This window comes from Cygnus olor, chromosome 27 (genome assembly GCF_009769625.2).
Source record: "Cygnus olor isolate bCygOlo1 chromosome 27, bCygOlo1.pri.v2, whole genome shotgun sequence".
NCBI lineage: Eukaryota > Metazoa > Chordata > Aves > Anseriformes > Anatidae > Cygnus > Cygnus olor.
The window spans coordinates 5,509,002-5,529,750 of record NC_049195.1 but is presented as its reverse complement, the minus strand read 5'-3'; the positions used below and the strand labels follow the sequence as shown (position 1 = coordinate 5,529,750).

The window sequence follows — 20,749 nt, the reverse complement described above, 5'->3', positions numbered from 1 at the left end:
CTCAGTTAGCAGCCATTGTTCGTAAAGAGCCTGGGGCTGAATGGGCTCAGGGCTAATATATTCTATTATCCCATGCCTGCCTGTTCCCTGAGGACGTGGAGGGAAAGGCGCATTCCAGTCCCAGCGGCGGCCGGCCGGGTGAGTGTGCCCTCCAGTCCCGGGCAGCGGCAGCAAGGCTGGGAGGGACAGCGGGTGCAGCTCCCATCAGCCACAGTGGGGCCAGGGGCACAGGGCATGCGGCCACGCAGCGCCCTCGAGGTCTGGTGGCCACGGTGGGGGACGTGAGCAGGAGCAGCCTCACCGGCAGAGGAAGTGGTGGGGGTGGCAGAGAGCGGGGTCCCGCCGGCTGCAGGACAAACAATGGAGCCAGAAATAAGCATGGCTAATTGGACTGGGCTTTTCAAAGGGCAGAGAGGACTCAGGATAACCAAAAGCGTGCATGTTGCAAAGCATCTCATTTTTCAACAAGAATATGTTAGCCGCTGTGGGAGGGGCAGTGATAAATGGCTATAAAGCAAAGTTAAATGATGACATCGCAAACTATGCAGAGTCTTAAGAAGAACCGGGCTAAGTAATTATGAATGGAAATGACTGCACAGGCTTCACTCAGGAAAGTTAATGCCCAGTTTGGAAGGGGTTTGTCAGAATAGCAGCCCTTCTTGAGCAACTGCTATTTAAGAGGTCTTATACTGTGTATTATGCAATTTAATGGTCTAGACCAGAGCTGATAGTTTTTTTTATTATTATTATTATTTATTTTTATTGAGCAAAAAGTGGTTTGTGGGGCAATTCTATTTCAGTCATCAATTCACTCTTGAATTCCCATACAGGTGTAGCTGCTGTGAATGCGCATTATCAAATACAGAAGAGAAGGCAGCCAGCAAAGACTTCTGCTGGGCTGAGGACGAGAATTGTCCAGGCTTTCAGCGTGGATGGCTTTAGCAACAAAGGCACACCATCTTGGAGCTCTTCTGCTTGGATGAGGAGAGCTGAGCTGTGGCAGGCAGTCCTTTGAGCTCAGCAGCTGCTGTGCTGTGCGTCGGGGATGCAGCCAGCCCAGGAACCAGTGTGGGATGCTCTAGGTATGTGGTGCAACACATCTCTGGAAAGACTTTTACCTTTCTCCCTGTGGTATTTGTTGCGCTGGGGATAACCAGAATCCTGACTATAGTTTTATTGCAGTGTTATTGCTGTGGCCTTTGAAGAACTCCCCAATTTTTGAACAACAGCCTTCCAAAGCCCCCATCTTGTCTGCCTTGCTATGATGTGTCTATCACACTACTCGATCTAAAATAGCAAGATTATAGCACTGTCAAGCAAAACATGCCTATTGTATCTCTGGAAACGGTGATTTTACAGTTAAAAATTGAGAGTTACTTGCACAATTTGGTTTTGAGTGAGTGCCCCAGAAGAGCTGGGGTCTGTGTTCTGGACCAGACATTCGTGCCTGAGAATGGAACACTTGGCTACGAATAAAGATTCTTGAAAGAAATTCAGCCAAACAGCCCTCAAGCGGATCCGTGTCCTGTTCTGTGTACTGCAGTATTGCACGCTACTTGGACATTGTGTTGTCTTCTACATTCTCAAAAGATGTTTCAGTGTTTTTAGACTGGTATTGGTAAAAGCAATTCTAGGGTGTCAGACTTTCCCAAGGGTGAGAAGCCCATTTTGCAGCTGTTTCGTGGTGCAGTGATTGGTGCTTTGCGGCCATTTCCTGAGCCCAAGCAGCAGGAGAGGGCCTGCTCCATCCAATCACCTTTTCATTCATCGGCTGGCACCTTATGGCGAAGATTTCTCCTGTTTACAGCTGAATTCTCCACTTCATTAGCAGTGCTAACTGGCTGCTCTCTTCTGCTGGGCCTCAGGTGAAAGTGGCTCTTTCACGCTTCCAGGCTGCAGAGCCGTGTCCATTTACCTCTCAATGAGGTATAGTTCCTGCAGTAAATAGCACAAGCTGTTGGAGCAAAAGGCGGCAGCAGCAGCAACAGAGCTTTGTGCAGGTCCAGAGGAGGGAGCTTAGGGAGCTCGCTCAGACGCGGGCCTTGGCACAAGGGCTGCTTGACGGCCAAATCTCGCGCTTGCAGGGGCTGAGACAGCTCCTCCTGCCTGGCTGCAGCCGAGGGGCCTTGCTCTGCCCGCGAGCAGCAGCGGGACCGGGTGCCTGCGGCGTGCTGCCGCTGCGCAGCTTCAGCTCCCAGCAGGACAGAGCCGGGCCGCCCAGCCGCAGCAGCTTTCCGCAGCAGCCCTGCTCGCTCTCCTGCAAATTCCGTAGTTGGGGTTGGAATTCGTCCCTGGGGAAACGAGGTCTGCACGGCCCAGTCCCCGTTCTCAGCAACGTCTGGACCTGGAAAAGCTGCTCAGCAGCCGAGGGGCCTCCCAGAGCCGCTCCGGCTGTCGCGCCCCGGGGTGCCCCGGAGGCAGCGGGACCCGGCGCAGCAGCCCCCGGCTCTCACGGGCTCTGGATGCCCGCGGAGGAAGCCGGGGCTACCGGGCGTGCTCACGAGGCCGAGCCCGCGGGACCCTCCCGGTGCCTCCGCCCTCCCCGAGCCCCTTCCGACGGCCGCCCGTGCCGCAGGTGCGCGGGGCAGCCGCCCGCTCCCGCACCGGGGCGGCCCGGCGGCACGGCTGCGGCCGGGCCGGGCGCGTCCCCGCGGAGCGGCCCCGGGCCGGGAGCGCCCGTCGCGGGCGCGGGGCTGCGCTGCCGGGGCGCGGCGCCGTCGGGGCCCGGCCGGGGCGGCGCGGGGCGGGGCCGGGCCGGGCCGCGATTGGCTCCCGGGGCCGCTGATTGACAGCGGCGGGCGAGCGCGCGGCGGGCGGCAGCGCCCTGATTGGCTGCCGGGGGCGCACAAACCCGCGGCGCGGCGCGGCGGGGCCAGAGCGGGGCCGGGAGCGGGAGCGCTGCGGGAGGGGCGGCGGCGGCGGCGGCGGGCGTCCGACGGGAGGGGCCGCGGGCACCGGGCGGGGGCTCGCGCGGGGAGGGGTCCCCGGGGAGGCACCGGGCGGGGGTCTCGGGGAGCGGCGGGCGGTGCCGTCGGCGGGCAGGGCGAGCCCGGCGGCGCGGGGCGCAGCCATGGGCAGGGTGCGGGGCGCCTGCGGGCCGGCCCTGCGGGCGCTGCTGTCCCTGGCTGCCGGGCTGATGGCGTGCGGCGAGGGCAGCGAGTACGACTACGTGAGCTACCAGTCCGACCTGGGGCCCTACCCGGGCGGGCGCTTCTACACCAAGCCCCACCAGTGCGTGGCCATCCCGGCCGACCTGCGGCTCTGCCACAGCGTGGGCTACGACAAGATGGTGCTGCCCAACCTGCTGGACCACGAGACCATGGCCGAGGTGAAGCACCAGGCGAGCAGCTGGGTGCCGCTGCTTAACAAGAACTGCCACATGGGCACCCAGGTCTTCCTCTGCTCCCTCTTTGCCCCCGTCTGCCTGGACCGGCCGGTGTACCCGTGCCGCTGGCTCTGCGAGGCCGTGCGTGACTCCTGCGAGCCCGTCATGCAGTTCTTCGGCTTCTTCTGGCCAGAGATGCTCAAGTGCGACCAGTTTCCCCAGGACGACGTCTGCATTGCCATGACAGCTCCAAATGCCACTGAGGTCTCCAGGCCCAAAGGTAAGGCACAACCGGAGCTGGAGCCCCGCTTCTGGTGTTTTTTTCTGAACTGGTGAGGCAGGCATCAGCCTAGAAGTGGCTGTGTGGGACCAGGTAGGGTCCTGTGCAGGGCAAGGCTCGCCTGGGGTCTGCTTCTTGGGAGCAGCTCTCCCCAGCTGCTTCCAAGTGCTCTGTGAGCTGGCTGCTCCCAGCTGCTGTCTGCACCATCCTGAGGAAGGCAGGATGCGCTGCTGGCTTCTCACCTCCCTCTTGGAGTAGAAATCCAAGGGCAGGTGGAGCTGCGGGAGATGTGGTGGATGCACGGCTGCTCTGATCCCTGTGCAGGCATTGGGACCAGGCTCTGAGCCTGCCCTCTGGATGCTGCATCACCATGGGAAGAGCTTCTCTTCCCTGCTGGGCTCCCGTTGGGGCCACTCCTTAGCAGCAGGAGGGTGCCTGTTGGCACATGGCAGAAAACACCTGGCGGGAGTGGATGGTGGCGATGCTCCTGGCAGGGACGCCCCGATTCCCAAGGAGACCTGGGGCTTGGCAGTCTCGGTGGAGGATGCACGTGCCGTGGAAAGCCAGCTCTGCCTTCTCAGGGGGCTGTATGGTGGAGAGGGGGCTGCAGGCATGAGGTTTATCAAGAAGCAATTGGAGCAAGTGGGTGTGTTTCGTGTTTGCTTTGATTATGCTCAGCAAGTCTGTTTGTGTCAGATTGGCTTGTTTACAGTCAGTTGCAATGAGTCTCACTTGTTGCTGAAAACTTTTAAAATAAATAAATATCCTGGGGTAGCTTAGGCAGTCTGCATTAGAGCACCTCATAAAATTAACGAGAAAGGTGATTGTAGAGAGAGAAGACAGAGGTAGGTGGGGAGCGATAGCTGGGGACTGGGGCCAGGGCCAGTGCTTGCTGCAGGCAGGGCAGCACGCAGCGGGCACCCGAGCCCCCCTGTTGCACCCTGGCAGTGGTACCCAGGGCAGGTGGGGGCCAGGCAGGGGTCAAGGTTTGGCTCCCACGGCTTACCGTGGCTCATGCTTACTGATGCGATTGCTGGACAAAGCTCTTTGTTTTCAGGGAAGGCTCTGAGGTTGCTGTCCTGTATGAACCCAGACCCTTGGTCCAGACCGCTGTCACGTCCTGCGAGCAGGTCCGAAGGTTGCTTTTATTCCCCAGGGACTTGCAGCCAAGCGTGCTGCTGGGCAGCTGGACCAGAGCTGCTGCCTGTGGGGCTGCCCTGCCCTAGTCCACAGTGGGCTAGTTTGCAGCTAGAGGACGTAATAGCCCGAGATGTTTTCTAGGTGAGCAGCATCTGCTAGGCTTTTCCCTCGTGTAGTTTAACAGCTTACTGTTTGCTGAACTCTCAGACCTGACTTGGCAGCAGCACTAGAGTGGGATAGTTTTGCTTTCTTTTGGTGCTGCTAACGTGTCCAGCAGCATGGTATTTAGGCACCACAGGCAGCACTGAAGCGACTTCATTACAAGCTGTATCAGCTCAGGTTTGAGGCCTTCATGCATTTTCTTCTGCTCCTGTCAGGGGTGCAGAGAGGACTCATTCTGCACAGGCTTTAGGGGATATTAACAACGTGCTTTGAGTGAACTGGAAACCGGAGCTGGGGTGAGTGTTGCAAGAAAGTGTCGCAGCCCCTCCGATAAATGCACTGTCTGCTGTGCGGGTTCAGAAACTTACGTCCCATGCACTTCAAAATGAGCAATTTGTTTGCAGGGATGTTTACAGAAAGCAAGTCTTTAAAATTCTTGTGCAAGTGTGGACTCTCTAGAACATTCAGTGGAAGAATTTATGCAGCCATTTTCATATCCTCTTGGCTGCTTGCAAGCATTTCAAGAGACACTGCTGCCTTGGTGTAGCTGGGCTCCAGGGGAGAGTGGGGTAGAGCCCCTCGTGCCTGTCCTGTTGACTGAGGCACCGCTCTGGGAAGGGACCAGCACTTTGGCTAGAAACACTTCTTGAGGTGAGATGCTCTCTGGTAATCAGCTGGGCTGGACCTTCTGTCCTTGGGTCTGTGAGGTTTTGGGCAGTCAGTGCTAACTGACAGCTGAGGTGTCCGTAATGCCGTGCTGGCATGTATTCCACGAATAACCCTTGCTTGGTGGAACAGGCTCTGCTCACTGCACGCTGCATGTTGTGACCCTTCAGCCCCACGCAGCTGAGAGCAAGCAGAGCAAACCTGCAAGCTGCCTGCAGCCCCTGCTGTTGTCTGGTACAGCCCAGTGAGTCCTGCTCTGGCACCCAGCAGAAGACCTGCGATGGCACACCTTGTGGCTGCGGCACAGCCCTCCCTGGCTTGCAGCTTTCTGTCGGTGCAAACTCTCAGAGCCCTCGTAGGTTTTGGGTGCTGTTGATTTAAAGAAGGTCAGAGCCCAACAGTGTCCCCACTTTTCTCTGAGTATTAATAAGAACGAGCCCTTTCAGTATTTTTCTCCATTAACACCTTAAAATTGGAATTTGTTTCTGCCTCTCAAATAGCTGACCTGCTGAATTCCTTTCTCCTTAAGCATAAGGCGGTAAAGCCTGCAGGCCCACAGGATGCATCAGGGGAGTTGCAGATTAATATAGCATTACACATTCCTTCTCCTGCCCCTGGAGTAAGCTGGCTCTAAAGCCAGGCATTAGAAAATGGTCAGCAGGGAGAAAACAGGCTGGAAACAAGCTAATGTTGTGCCTTGAGTAAAGCTATCAAATGCAGACGATGGGCCCTGACCCAGCCATCGTAGGTCAGGAGGTGGGGTCTGAACTCTGGCCCTGGGGTGCTTGCGGGGTACCGTGAGCACACTGGGAGGCCTGTGCTGCACCAAACACCAGCCATGCTGGGCGTAGAGCTGTGCGGGAGCTGGCCTGTGCCTCTGGCTTTTGCATTTCTGACCGTGACAGAGTGGCCCATGGGTGTTTCCATCCCCTCGGGGCACAGGGTGAAGCGGCTGCTCGCAGCCCTGTGGGACACGGTGCAGGCCTGGCAGCAGGGCGAGGCTGCTTTGTGCTGCGCTGGGGGCTGGCGGCGCTTGTGGTGCTGGTGAAGCCAAGGGGAAGCATTTTTCTCTGGCGAGAGGAGTGTTGGCAGGATGTGAGCGCCAAGCGGCTCAGATGTGCTGTGGGGGGACAGATGTGGAGCCCCCAGGGCCCGTGGAAGGGGCTGCCCAGGGTGCGCTGCCCCTGCCTGAGTGGAGCTGGAGGTCCCTGCCACTGTGGTGCGCTACAGCATCCTGAAGGGCTGTGTAGCTAAAACAAAGCCCGTCTTTTCAGCAGGGAACAATGAGTCTTATTCCCCTTTTTTTGGGTGTGTGGAAAGCTCATAGGGTGCGTGTCATGGTGGCTTTCTTGCTGGGCATGGGTGGGCTCAGTCATTCTCCTAGCATGCGATTTGGCTACTTGGGCATGTTGAAATGGTTTACAGGATGGGATTTGCAGCGATCTGCCAGTGCATGGCAGGTACCCCTGCCATTCTTAGGGGACATGGGCTTGGGGTGGCCCCACATAACAGCTCACCCCCCGGTGTGGCAGCAGGGATGGACCAGTGGGGCCTCCTGCTGGCATCCCTGCTCCGTCATCATGAGCTCATTAAATGTGCAGGCCGGATGGCAATATTCATTTAAAAATAAAGTGTTGAGGATGTCGTCATGTCCCAGAAGCTGCCTCCTGCCTGTGTCACTCTAGGCTAAGCTAATAAAAGTGGCTATTGCATATTAGGGTCTTGAAGGAGGATGCTACCCAGCTCAGATATACCAGGAATGGGATTGTTAGGCCAGCTTTTGGGTGTGGTGAAGATTACCTCGTTACCAGCATATTGGGGCGATTGGAAGGCTGGTCGCTCGGCATATGTGATTAATAAAAACATGGTGCATGACCCAAGGAATTAGCATTTGGCACAGAGCAGATTGGGTGGCGGGAGGGGAAGAACAAGGCACGGAAAACAAATGTCTCGCCTGAGGTCCCGTGGCGCATCTGTGACTGAGAGGCTCAGTGCTGCGGTCTCTGCGGGTCACTGCAGTGCCTCCCTCGCCACCCGTGCGGGGTGTCTGGCTTCACACCCCTCCTGCTGGCAGGCAGCTCCCTTGTCTCTGCCCGGCCGTGCTGCAGGGCTGGAGGGGCGAGCGCTCTGTCTGCACGCAGGGACCGGCAGATGTGCTGCAGCGCAGCTCCTGAGAACAACTCTTGTGTGTGGGAAAGAGCCCTTCGTTCTGCTGGACCGAGAACAGAAGCAGCATCTCCCAGCTCAATAAATTCATCCGTCAGTAGCACAAATCTACGTCTGTGCTGCTGGGTGGTCTCTGCTCAGGCGGGAGGCAGGGACCTGGAAACAGTTTTTTATTCTCTGGGTGAGCTGAGCTTTCCTCCCAGGACGGGTCCTGGCAAAAAGAGGATGGCTGTGCTTGGGGTCATGCTGGAGAGGGACAGTGCACCTGAGAACTGTGTGTGTCCCTCTCCAAGCCGTCCCTGCTCTGGGGAGGAGCAGGAAGGAGGAGCGGCCCTTGCTATGCCTGGGTATCTGGCAGGGCCCCTGGGTTGTGCCTGTCCTGAGCTCTAGCCAGGCTCTGGAGCAGCTGCCAGCCTGGGATGCCCCTTGCAGTGTGAGCCATCCTCGTTTCTGGTCCTCCTCCTGCTGTGCTCTGGGCACCACATGCCAGCTTGGCACACTGCAGGGAGGCAGCATCAGCAGGCAGCTTGCCATGCCCCATGACGAGTGGTTGCCCCCGGCTGGGAGCCTGGCCCTGGAAGCCCCTCTCTGTGCCAGCCCTGTGCTCCTGAGCTCAGCAGCTGCCTGCTTCTGCCCGGTCCTGCAGCGCTGGGACCTGGCACCCCAGGGCACATGTCTTCTGAAAGCGTGTGCAGCCCAGCCCTCCGGTGATTCTCGAGCTTGCTCCTCATCACCTCTTCTCTCCTCTCACCAGGAACGACTGTGTGTCCCCCTTGCGACAACGAGATGAAGTCGGAAGCCATTGTTGAGCACCTGTGTGCCAGCGAGTTTGGTAAGGAAAGTGTTCCTGCTGCTTCTCCTCGATGGCAGGGCTCTGGAGTGCGGAAGGGAGGAGGCACTTGGTACCCTGGCACAAGAGCGTCCTGCTCCCTTTCCAGACGTTTGGGCCGGCCGCGACAGTGCCCAGGGCAGCAGGCTGGGTGCACGGTGTGCCTGGAGGGCATCTCCCCCCTGCCCCCCAAGCAGGAACCTGGGCACCAGCAGGGTGCCACAGCTGCTCCAGTTTCCCTGCCAACCCCGAGAGTGCCTGTGGACAGTTGCAGTCCTTGCCCGGAGGCGAGCGTGCCTCTAGATGTCAGTGTCGGCGCGCGGTGAGGGGGACGTGTCCAGGGACGTGTCCTGCTGGCGCAGCCCGGTGGGGATGGCAGGGGCTGGGGTCCTGGTTGCAGCGTGGTGCCTGCACTTGGCATCACCCCCGGCCTTGGTGCTGCAGCACGGCCAGCAGCTCTGTGGGGGGGTGTACCTGGACATCTCTCCTGCCCGGCTTCCTTGTAGCCTTGGGTTTCTTTTAGCAAAGTTATGCTCTGCTTGTCAAGTCCAGGTATAAAAACCAAGAGCAAGCCCTTGTCTTGCTAAGGCTGAGCAGTGAGGGGGAGAATACAGGGCTGTGTCCTAAATCCATTATGGCTAGCATGTGAGTCAGACTATCATAGGTAAACAGAACTCCATTTTAAAAAAAAGAAAGGAAGAAAAAAAAAAGAGAAAAAACACAACAACGAAAAGTATTGCAGGGAAGAGTAGCTTTTTTCAGATCAAGCACAGAATTAACTGGTTTTGACATCCTTGCTGGTGTATGTAGCTTTCCTGGAAAGTTATTAAAGGCGTATTGAACAAGGTGTGCATTCCTCGGGGATTAGCACTTGAATATGCCCTGTGCCAGAGCATGCTATGCAAACCCAAACCTGCTCTGCATGCTGTTGTATTACCCTTTCTGCTGGAAATGAATTCTCAACTCTCCTGCAGATTTGGTATGCCAAATGTCCTAAGTTCAGTGCAGACTTCTTGTAACAGGGAAAAGCATCAACAGGAGCAGCCATGTAATAGTTTCTCAGGAATGTGCGTACTTCCAGCTGGATCGGGTGATGGGTGCGTGAATCCAGTGCCGCAGCCTGGCTGATGCGGGAAGCACCCGGCTGGCCCTGAGCGCTGCCCCAGCAGCTCTGCTCCTTTTCTGCTCCCCATCTCCTCGCCTTCAGGGGCAAGCGACCAACAGGACAGGTACCAAGTACCTGGGAGGGTCAGGGGAGGTCTTCCATTCCCAGGCCTTCATCTTTTGCTGTGTTTGCTGTTTGCTCTGTAATTTGCCCCCCCTGCAGACAGAGTTGCTGGGTGGGAGCGGCGTGGGTCGTGCTGTGTCCCTGAGCCACAGCGGTGTCCTGCTGCTGGGCAGGCGCTGGGAAGGGGAGCACAGGCATAGCTGCGTGCTTGTCATCAGCCTCTGCTGTTACGTATCCTCCCTGCACTGCGGGGCAGTTGCACGACCGGCAGGAGAGGCCAAACCAGAAGTATTTGTGGGCTCGGTAGAGGGGCTTCAGACACTGACTTGCCCACAGGGTAGGCTGGTTATGGAGAAGTTTTGTGGTGACAATCCAGAGGGTGGAAATATTTCTTGGCAGGCGCTCCCTGGGTAGGGCTGTGGCGAGTGGCCAGATAGAGTTGCTGAGCAGCAGCGGAGCAGCAAACAGCAGCGACATCGACTGCCGTGCATACCCCCAGTTAATGCAAAACTCCTGCGAAGGCTTTCACAGAAACCTTCCTCCCGCTGCGGGCTTGGCCCTGCTGTGGTTTGGGGTGGCAGGGATGGGTCCCCCCACCGGAGGGAAGGAACGGGGCCAGCTCCGTGGCTGGGTGCTGGGGCTGGCTCTGCGCTTCTGGGGGCTCTGTGGTGTCGGGAGCTCGCTGGCAGGGGGCTGCAGCCCCGCGCTGTCCCCGGCTGTCCCGTGCCTGTGCTTAGGTGGCAGCAGCTGGCACAGATGAAGGCAGCCAGGTTTAAACCAGCTTGTATGAGCCTCGGGCCTGGCAGGATCCCTTTAGTTGCAATGCCAGGCACTGCTACTGCATCAGCACACCTGCCTGCCCCCCAGAGCAGTGTGTTTTCCAAGCTTTGTTTAAAACTGTTTGTTTTCTCTGCTGAAGCAGAATCTGGTGTTTTTTCAAGCCATTGCAAGTAATTTGGGATTGTTCTTTGTTCTGTGTACCAGCATGACTCCAACATATAGCTTTAGTCTTTAAACACATCAGAGCTCTTGCTGATGCTGAGGTTGCTTCTATTCCTTCTCCTTCCCATCGCTGCTTTCTTCTATCTCAATTTTTTTTTTGTGAAGACACAATGACCTTCCTACAGTGGAAAAATCCAAATGCAACTGAGCAGGACACAACTGGTGTCTGCTGTGTGTGAAGCATCATTCTTTCTTCACAACGGAAAGCTGGTTGCATCTTGGATATCCTTTTGTTCCCCTGTTCCTCCCTTGTCACCAGAACAAATAGCAGTGGAAAAGTTCATTTGCATGGATTTTCAGTGGTGTAGGTTTCATGCAGCTGCATTGGTATTTTCTTCCTTCTGTTGCTGTGTTTTTCCTCCCCATCCAGGAGAATTCCTGGGTGCATGTAACGCTGTTTCCAGATGTGCCAGCCTGTAGCAACCTGGGGAGCTGGTGTGCAGGAAGAGATGCAGTGCGAGTCTTCCCTCTGCTCCAAGGGAAGGTGGGGCAGGGTGCTCCTGGGGATGTCCCAGCCTATGGAGAGCAGCTGGCAAAGGATGAATTGACTTCAGGAAGTTTTCTCAAAGCACAGTGCGTGGTTCTTAGATCTCTGTTTAGTCTTCGGGGGTTACTGTCACAGGGGCAATTTCTCAAGGAGAGCTGTTTATCTGGCACTAAAATAAACTCCCAGCCATTCAGACTGAGATTTCTCATGCACATCCACCAAGGTAAACACTGGCAACTGACAGGTTACAGATCCTCATCAAAGCCAGACACATACAATAAATGTTTAAACTAACGTGTGCTGCAAGGGGCAGCTGTTTGGTGGGTCCTGCTCACCAGCTCTTCCTTGCTGATCCTCACGATGATGTTACCGCAGGCTTCACTACGTCCCAGCGGCTCGTGAGGTACGGGGTGCTTTGCCCACTGCTTATGTATGGCCTGCTGGGGCGGGAGGCAGCTGTGCAACAGCCCCGGGCACGATGTCGCTCTTGAGGACCACGGAGGACGAGCTGTGGCTCCAGCTGTGAACATGGAAAGGGAGCTCTGTCCCTGGGCAGGAGAGGGGGCCTGGGCAAGGTGCTGGTGCCGGCAGGGCTGCCAGCCTCGTGGGTGAGCAGGACTCTGGGTTTGGGTCTGTCTGAGCGGTGCTGAACGTGGCTTCTCGGTGCTGGTTTGAGGGCAGCCCCGCTTGTGCGACAGCTTGGTGGTTCCTCTGAGAGTGGGCACAGCCCGGCTGCGGGGCTGGCTGCGTCCTGCCTGCCGGTGGAGGCACCCAGAGGTTAGCTTCTCCTTTCTTTCTTTCAGCAGCGTCCAGCAGCTGTCTCCTCTCTTCTCCTCGGCAGCACCAGCAGAGCCCCTCCAGGAAAGGGGAACGTGCTCTGACCCAGCAGCTCGCAGCACTGCACCTCGTTTGCTGCTGGCTCGCTCGCGGCAGTAGCGTTCCCTGGTCCCGGAGAGGTCCTGGCGCACCTCTGGCTACGTGTGGCTGCTGCCCCGCAGCTGGGGCTGGGAGCAGGCAGCAGCAGCAGCATCTGCCATGCATGGAGCAGAGCTGTGGGACCTTCCTGGGGCACAGCAGTGCCGGGGGGGCCGGCAAGCATGCTCGGGTTAATTGCGGTTCAGGTTTTGGTGCAGCTCTGGTGTGCAAGGGACACGGCGATGGAGGTGTGGTGAAGTGCGAGTGCCCTCCTGTGCCCACCCGCACCTCCCTGGGCTGCAGCCAGGTTGTTTCTTACTCTTTGTGCAGGCTGGGCTGGCCACACGCTCTCCTGGAGTTCATTCTACTCTTTCTCTTGCTGATTTTATTTATTGTTTCTGCCCTTTCTCTGGGGTCTGAGGGGATCCTGCTGAACGGGCTCTTGCTGCACTGGAGACTGCAGTACAATCAATACATGCTGTTTATTTTTTCCCTTGACTGACAGTTCCTTGCCTGCAGCCTTCTCCTGTTACAGCCCTAATGTGTCTTCTGGCAGGTTTCCTTCTTCTGAGTGATTTCTAAAGGAAGGAGCAATGAGGCTGAAGGAACAGCAGAGCTTTCCGTTCTCTCACGTTCCCTTCCCTGCCCCTGAGGGTGCTGCAGTGGGGCCCCTGCCCGCGTGCGGGAGAGCGGTGGGGATGGAGTCCCAGGCTCCTGCGTGCTGACGAAGGGGGGCTGGAGGGGCCGGGGCAGGGGGGGCGCAGGCATTGCCGTGCAGCTGTAAAAGTGGGAGCTTACTCAGCAGGGCTGTGCCGGGCAGGGGGAGGTTGTCTTTCCAGCTTCTGGGAGGGCGCTTGGGTGCGCTTTGCTGCAGCGGTGCCTGCCTGTTGCGTGTCTTGCAGGGTGCCCTGTGCTGCACCATCACAGCCTGTGGCCGCGGTCCTGCGGTGCCCAGGACTTTCACCTGGTGAGTGAGCAAGAGTGATGCGGGAGAGGTTTTGCTTTTGTGCCGTGCATGGTGCTGAGCCCTCGTGGAGGGTAGGAGGGTGCTTTGCTCCCAGGGGCACTGGCAGTGCTCCCAGTTTGTCTGGGAGGTTGGGTTTCCTCTCTTCCCTCTGTGTGAGCGGGACTGGAAAGCCGGAGCTGCAGAGGTACCGATGAGAGTGTTTCAAGTGATGCAGTGCAAGTTGTGCTTTCAGGCTGGACCCCAACCATCTCCAGGGAGCCTTTGCTCTCCTTGGAGCTCTTGCTGCCGCAAGTAATTTTGCTCTGAGTGAACAAACACTTTCATATATCCTGCTTCATTTTAGTAGATATAAAGAAGACATTTTTATATCCTCAGTGCTCCCCTCTCTCTGCGTTAGAGATAGCAGAGCTATGCTACAGTCTGATAGGAGCTGTTTGTAGTTGGGGCCAAATTCCTGGTGTGGTTCGATGGGGTGAGCGTTACACAGGCGAGAGTCTTGCCCCATGCTTGGGGAGCCGTGGCCAGCAGTGGGGCACTGCCCTGCGCCCTCTCCCTATTGCATCCCCTCCCGCGGCATCTGGGCATCAGGGTAGATCTGGGGGGATGCACGGGGTGCTGGGGGAAAGGGTTCTGCCCTCCTCTGTGGCACAGGGTCTCAGGCTTTCCAGATGGCGAGGACAGCCCCAGTGATGTGCTTTTATGCTTCGGTGTGGCTCGGCTCTGAGCTCGAGGGAGCAGCGTCAGCCCCGGAGCTGCTGTGGGAGCCAGGCATTTGGCACCGCCTGTCCTGGCTGGCAGCGAGTGCCCGGGCAGGGACCACAGCCTCTTGGCACCAGGGCTGAGTGAGGGCAAGCCTGGGTTTAGCACCCCGGGAGGACTTGTGCTGCTGTCAACACAACGTGGCTGACGGCTGATGAGTCCCAAATTAGATCCTGAAATCTGCCTTTATTGTGTTTTATGTGTTCCCTCCCAGCCCGAATAAAGCTTTCACTTCTGTTCTCTGGGAAGAGCCCTTGGGGTGGGTGGCTGGACGCTGGCTTTCCCTGGTGCTCTGCCTCCACGCCTCGCCTGCGAGCAGATGTGCCAGCAGCTCACAAGGAGGGTGTTTCAGGACCAGATGCGGCCCCACAACAAAGCCTCTCCGTGCACCCTGCAGGAGTGGGTCAGATGCACGGCCCTGCGGCGTGCTCGCTGCTGGAGGGGAAGGGAGAGTCCCACAGGGTGGGTGCTGCAACTGGCCACTGCTACTGCTGGGATGGCAGAGAAAGGCTCTTGTCTGCCGTCACATCTCTGGTGGCTGCTGGGTTTGATGATAAAGATTTACTGGTTGGTTGGAGAGTGAAGGGGGAGGTGGGCTTGTGGCTGAGGTACTGATGAGCCTTCAAACCCCGTGGCTTTGGATCCTCCCTGGGGAGCAACACCCATCCCAGGTGCTGCCTTTCCGATGTGCGTGGAAAGTGCAGGAGCTGCGTGCCCATCTGGCTGCTTGTGAAACCTGCCCCTCGTGCCCAGGAGTCTCTGATCTTGGCTCTGAGCGCTGCTTTGCAGGAGTGAGACCTGGATACATTTTTTAGTTCCCAACTGGGTTTATGGTTCACCTGGGCAGCTCCCATGCTCCCTGAACCTGCATTGCTGGCTTGCAGAGACAACTGCTGCTGTGCAAGGCAGGGAGCTGTGAGCTCCCAATGCACAGGATTTCCAGACCCTCTTTGTCTTCTGTAGACACATGATACTGTATGATACTTGGAGCAGAACAACACCCCTGCTAGTTGCCAGCTTGTTTTCTTCCTCTAGCAACAAGGTTCTAAACTTGCAGCAATCACAGCAAAGCAATTTGCAAACAAGCCACTTCGGAAAAAGTCTCTAATTATGGGTATTACGCTGCTGGAAACTGCTGTGCTCAGTGCAAGAGTTCAAAGTCAGAACTGATAAAGAAATTGAGGCTCATTTTGAGGAATGCTGTTGTTGCTTCCCAAGTAATGTCATGGAGCTTAGAGCTGCCTGTAAACTACTTGCTCTATTTTCCAGATTCATTGCAAATTAACCTGGTTCAGTGTCTTTAGCTCCTTTAAAGCTTGCATCTCTTTAGCTCCTCGGACATCCTGAATTTGAAAAACAGATGGAATTAAAGTTTCACTTAGGTTTCTAGTCCGGAATTACTTTCTTGTACAGTAACAGTATAACACAACAGGGCTTTTGGCAAACGGTAGACCTTTTTAGCACACGGGCAGATAAATACCATTATTCCTTTTGCCAGTGTAGTGGCTGGGAGTGTGAGGGTAATACGCAGACTCTGCTGCATTCTCGGGATTGTCATTGCACTGTGCTGTTGCCATTTGTGTCTGAAACGGTGAACAGAGCTGCCGTCCAGAGGCAACGTGTATTTATTACTACAAGATCCAGCAGAGCAGGACTTCAAGGAACAGTGCTGCGGGGGATTCCTCTCCCTGCCAGAACCCAGGGCTTTTGCAGTGCTGTCTGCTACACACACATCTGAGAATCAAATGGAAAGGGACAGCAGACAATTAATCACCTATCCAAGCGCTATTTATCTGCAACTTTGAAGTAAACTCCCAAATGATGGAAATATGTTAGTAATTTTTGGCCATATGTGCTTTTCCCCCAAAATGAGGCAGAGCCAAATGGCACAGAAGTGATACTTTAATGTACAACACATTTTCATCATTTTTCCCATGCATACTAAATTCCTCTTCATGGTCAGGGCAAGGGAACATTATTATTATTATTATTATTATTATTATTATTTTAATTTGGGTTGTGATTAACTCAGGAAAATGCTGAACCCAAAGAGGAAGATATTTTCTATGGGAGTTGTGTGGGATTACCTCCCTTTGCTGGGGAAGGTGCCTATGCTGCTGGCTGCTCCCTGCTTCCCCATCGGGCACGGGTGCTTTCAACGGGCTTTGCTGCTCTCACGTAGACACATTCGGTGCTTGGGAACTTGTTTCATGAGCGCCCGAGGCCAGGAGTGACTGTACACAAATGTTTGAATGTTTGAGGAGCTAGGCTGACCTTTTAAATGGCCCTTGTAAGAGTCTCTCCGTGTGCAAAAGCTGGGAAATCATGTTCTTACTCAGCCAATGTTTTGCTAGCAAAGTTTGTGTTGCTCCACTGAACGAGTTTCCCTTCCAAATACAAAGTGCCTGGCACGTTTTGTGGTGGGGGACGGGAAGCAGAGAGGCCGATGTCTTACGGTGGTGCTCTGCCAGGCAGGCACGGCTCTGCCTCAGGGGGTGAGGGGTTTTGCACTGCGGCCTTGCAGGCAAGCTGGGGTCCGGGTGTCACGGGGAAGCTTTTGATTGTGCTGTCCTGGCACCCACTGTCCCTGGGGCACCTTCCTGGCAGTGCCTGTTGTGGGGGCAGTGCGGTGACACGGGTGGGTGGATAGCAAGTACTTTGCAAGCGAAGGCTGCTCAGGACTTTTCTGTTTTCCCCTTCTCCCGGGCTTGTTTTTCAGCTCTTAAGATGACCATAAAGGAAGTGAAGAAGGAGAATGGGGACAAGATGATCATCCCACGGAAGAGAAAGGCGCTGAAGCTGGGACCCATCAGGAAGAAGAACCTGAAGAAGCTGGTGCTGTTCCTGAAGAATGGTGCCGACTGCCCCTGCCATCAGCTGGACAACTTCGGCCACTACTTCCTGATCATGGGCCGCCAGGTGAAGACCCAGTACCTGCTGACAGCCATCTACAAGTGGGACAAGAAGAACAAAGAGTTCAAGAAGTTCATGAAGAAGATGAAGTCACCAGATTGCCCGACATTTCCATCCGTCTTCAAGTGATGAAGCGGGCGGCGGGAGAGCTGCTGGCCCGCGCCCCGGGCATGGCGGTTCCAGCCTCGCTCCCTCTGCCGTGGGCATGCAGGGGCCGAGCCCCTCCTGTTCCTCCTCATCCTTCTCAGAGCTTCCTCCCCAGGCCCCAGCCCTCCCGCATTCCCCCGCCGGCATTCTCCTGACTGCCAGAGCATGCGAGTGTGATGAGCGAGCACTGAGCTGTCTCTGAGGTCACAGACTATTTGCATCTGCAATAGCCAAAGACCTATTGCTGCAAGGATATGTAAATTCCTTTAAATAGCAGCTGTCAGGTAAAGAGGGCAGGCAGAGGGGTGTGAAGTTGTCAATTGCATGATTGCAGAAAGGACACTTGTGACCGCTTTCCTCCTGTGTTCACGGCTGCAAGAGCACCCTGAGTTAATTCCTGTTTGAACCAGAGCCAGCTTGTTAGAAAAACATCCCATCCTGACGATAAAAGTTAATAAATGAGTGATGGAGAATCTGCCACAACCTCGGATAAAACCTCCTAATGGCTAATTGCCCTCGCTGTAAAACAAACAAACAACATTCTAGTCTAAATTTGTTTGGTCTGGGCCTGAGCCCTGGCATCCTCGTGGTGCCTTGGTCGGCTGGATGGGAGAGGTCCCGGCCCTTGCGCCTCCCAGTGCCAACCCGCCAAGGCAGAGCCCCGTGCCCGGCTGGCCTCGTCCCTGTGGAAATGTGTGCTGCTTGGTGGCCAGCCCCACTGCTGGCAGAGCCTGTGGCCAGCCCCTCCTTTTTGTGTCACTTGCTCACTTTACCAGTGATATTTTTATGGTGTCTTCAGGCTGCTGGCCAAATATCGGATTGCAGAAGGGCAAGGATCGGTGCCCGTGGAGCACCGCAGGAAATGCATCATCTCCGCGTTTCCCTCCCTGCAGTCACCATGGGACCTATCGGTGTCTGGACTTCAGTCCATTTGATGTGTGACAACTTGGCTTTATATCATTCTGTTTGTTTTTTTTTTTCCTTAATCAAAATGTCACGTTAGCACGAGGTCAAGTCATTTATGAAAGACAAAGACTATTGCATCCAAATGATTACATTTATCGACCAAGCTGAAATTCATTATTCCATTAATTGGACAAGCTCTCTTTCCCATAGACCCATATTGCTCCACATTAATTATACTATCCTGCTTCCATTCATTATTCTCATCAATCATGATTGCTCTAAGAGAATGAATATCTTGCAATTTGAGATAATCCTGTTGCATTGCAGTTAAGTGAAATAACAAAAACTCATTTTTGAGGTTTAAACCAACCCTGCTCAAAGCTGGTGAATTAATTATTTTCTAGCTCAGGAGTGCTGTTTATTCCCTTTATGGGGTTTGAGATGTGGATTTTACTGTAGATAAATTCCATGAATAAGCCAAGCACCCAGATGAATGATGTTTCAAAACTACCAGAGAGCTGGAGTTAGGATGTGAACTCTTTAGAAAATCCCACAAAGTTGTCTTAGACCACCATGTGTAGTAGTGTTGTTTCTTCAATGCAAAGTTAATCATTGTAGACAATGTACCTTATCAGTGAATTAAAACAAAAAACACACAAAAACACCCTAAGCTTTTGCACCACAGATTGATGAGGCGAACTGATGGGGAAGGCGGACAAACGAAGCCTCATCAGAAGGAGGCCGTGGCCTGCAGTTGGGACCCTTTGAGCTACCAGCACGGTTCTCTCGGTGCACCCGTGGCACCAGCCGGTTTCTTCCCGCAACTGAGTGAAAATCAGCAGGACGGGAATTGGTTCTGCATCAGAGAGAGATGCTTAAAGGTTTAGTTGGGCTGGGATCTTCATACTCTCACCAGGCTGCTTGTATGGGTCCCGCTGGCCACTTCTAGAAAAGTGGGCTTTGATTTAGTGTTTTAAAAATGTGTATTTCAGCAGGAAATGTCAAATAAAAGGGAAAATCAGTTCATGTGTGTTTAGAGCCACTGCTCAGAGCTGCTTGATTTCCACCAGTGGCCCTTGAGCCTGAACGCCTGGCATCAGAGGTGGCTCATACAGATGGGGCAGCGCTGTGTTCCCTCACGCCAGCACACAGCATGCAGCGACACACATGAGTTTGTTAGTGCTGCTGGTGCTTTATTTTTCCACAAGCAGTTGGGAAGAACTGGTAATAAGAGAGTACCCAGGAAAGGTGCCTTTTTCTCTTTGCAGCTGTTTTGTTCGTCATCTCATGGACTTGGTCAGAGCTGCCCGGGAGCTCCCTTCCCACTGGTGGCCGTGCCAATGTGCGGCGTCGGGGGGCAAGGGGCAGCAGCGATCCTCCTGGCTGCATCCAGGGCTGAAGAAGTCCCGTTCCTCCACGTCACTTGGGGGAAGAAGAAATTATCACTGTAATTACAGGCTAAAAGCATACTATAATTGTATGTTACTGGCTGCTCTATCAGTTACTTTAAACAGCCCTCTGATCCTGTATGTTTGTCCTTGAGAAGCAGATCAGAGCAGCTGAGTGGATTCACACGTCGTATTTCAGACACAGTATTTTGGATGTTTCCATGTACCTGGACAGGAATTGCACCATTCTCTTGCCTAACTGCTCTGTGATCTGTCAGCAGTTCCTGCATGGATCTAGCTGGCAGATTGACTATGCATTGCTCTCTTCCCTTTGTACTCTCTTTGTATATGGAGGTTTTTGATAAAAATAACAGAACTAAAAGAAATATGTTTGATGTAACATCATGTTTTAGTCAGTTAAGGTATCTTTTTATTTTGTTTTAATGTAATTTTAGATAGTTAATTTAGAAAAGTGTGGCAGATTGGAGGGGATGCCTTTTCTGTTTGGAAGTTTTGAGAAAGAAAAAATGTAAAAGACGAGTGAAAATCAGCACTGTAAAGAGCCACCTTCTTGCAGCACTGAACAAGTGTAAGGCTTTTCATTGCTGTAGCTGGTGGGATGCTAGTGTTCACAGTATGTTATTTTAGTGGCTGTTTTTGATGTTGTGACTTACATTTATTTTCAAGCCTAATGTCGGTTCTGTATTTTTATGCTTTTTCTTCCATGTATCAATGTTCACTTAACCAAAATTGCTGAATTAATGAATTACAGTGTGATCCCCCCCCTCCACCCCTTTTTATAAAGAGATGTTGTTTTCTATCCTACATTGGTGCTGTCAGAGGTGGCTGCAGAGTGGCTGATGTGATGGGATGCTTGGGGTGGCCGTGCTAGGTCCTTCACGGGTGCACATGCTGCATGCTTACAGCAACGATGTTCCGGTCTTAATGCACCGCATTTGTCTTTGTAAAGCAGGTGGTAAGATCGAGACAGTTGGTCCCAGTAACGGAAGTCCCCATGTGAGATTTTTGGCATGTTCTTCTCTTGCATTCATTCCATTTGTGTTTATAGTATAATATGATTTACACTTTCGGCCATTCAGCCTATCTCGTTATTGTCCAGTTCTCTTTAACTTCGTGTCAGTGAAAAGTAATGTGGCTTCACTGTGTCCCATGCTACAACTTCAGATTATTGAAGGAAACTGCCATAGCTTTTCAATAATGAAATGCTGGGGCAAGAGCTGGCGGCCTGCTAGCTAACAAGATGCCATAAACCCAGTGGTGGTGGAAGGCGCCTGTCAGTACCCTCCCTGTCCGCAGGCAACACTGCCTGAGCCCCCACTGTCCCGAGCCCAAAACAGCATGGTGCTGGTAGTTGGTATTTTTATACATTAGCAACTTTTTGGACAAGGTGGGGGGGGAAGAGGCTTCTCGCAGGCCAAGCCTCACGCTCCCCACTGATGCATCCTTGC

General features: G+C 54.5%; 1 protein-coding gene across 1 annotated transcript; it reads left to right on the top strand.

Moving 5' to 3' along the window:
• Nucleotides 1-3,017: 3,017 nt before the first annotated feature.
• On the top strand, nucleotides 3,018-20,100 carry SFRP1 (secreted frizzled related protein 1). The gene is made up of 3 exons (XM_040538568.1): nucleotides 3,018-3,605; nucleotides 8,494-8,571; nucleotides 16,646-20,100. Exons 1-3 carry the CDS (start codon nucleotides 3,071-3,073, stop codon nucleotides 16,966-16,968), a joined length of 936 nt encoding a protein of 311 aa, XP_040394502.1. The 5' UTR covers nucleotides 3,018-3,070; the 3' UTR covers nucleotides 16,969-20,100.
• Nucleotides 20,101-20,749: the final 649 nt, after the last annotated feature.

Excerpts from the sequence above, each read along its gene's own strand:
- SFRP1 (XM_040538568.1), top strand. The coding sequence starts at position 3,071 with ATGGGCAGGGTGCGGGGCGCCTGCGGGCCGGCCCTGCGGGCGCTGCTG. Across the intron at positions 3,606-8,493 it reads TGAGGTCTCCAGGCCCAAAG|GAACGACTGTGTGTCCCCCT; the intron begins GTAAGGCACAAC and ends TCCTCTCACCAG. Across the intron at positions 8,572-16,645 it reads CCTGTGTGCCAGCGAGTTTG|CTCTTAAGATGACCATAAAG; the intron begins GTAAGGAAAGTG and ends CTTGTTTTTCAG.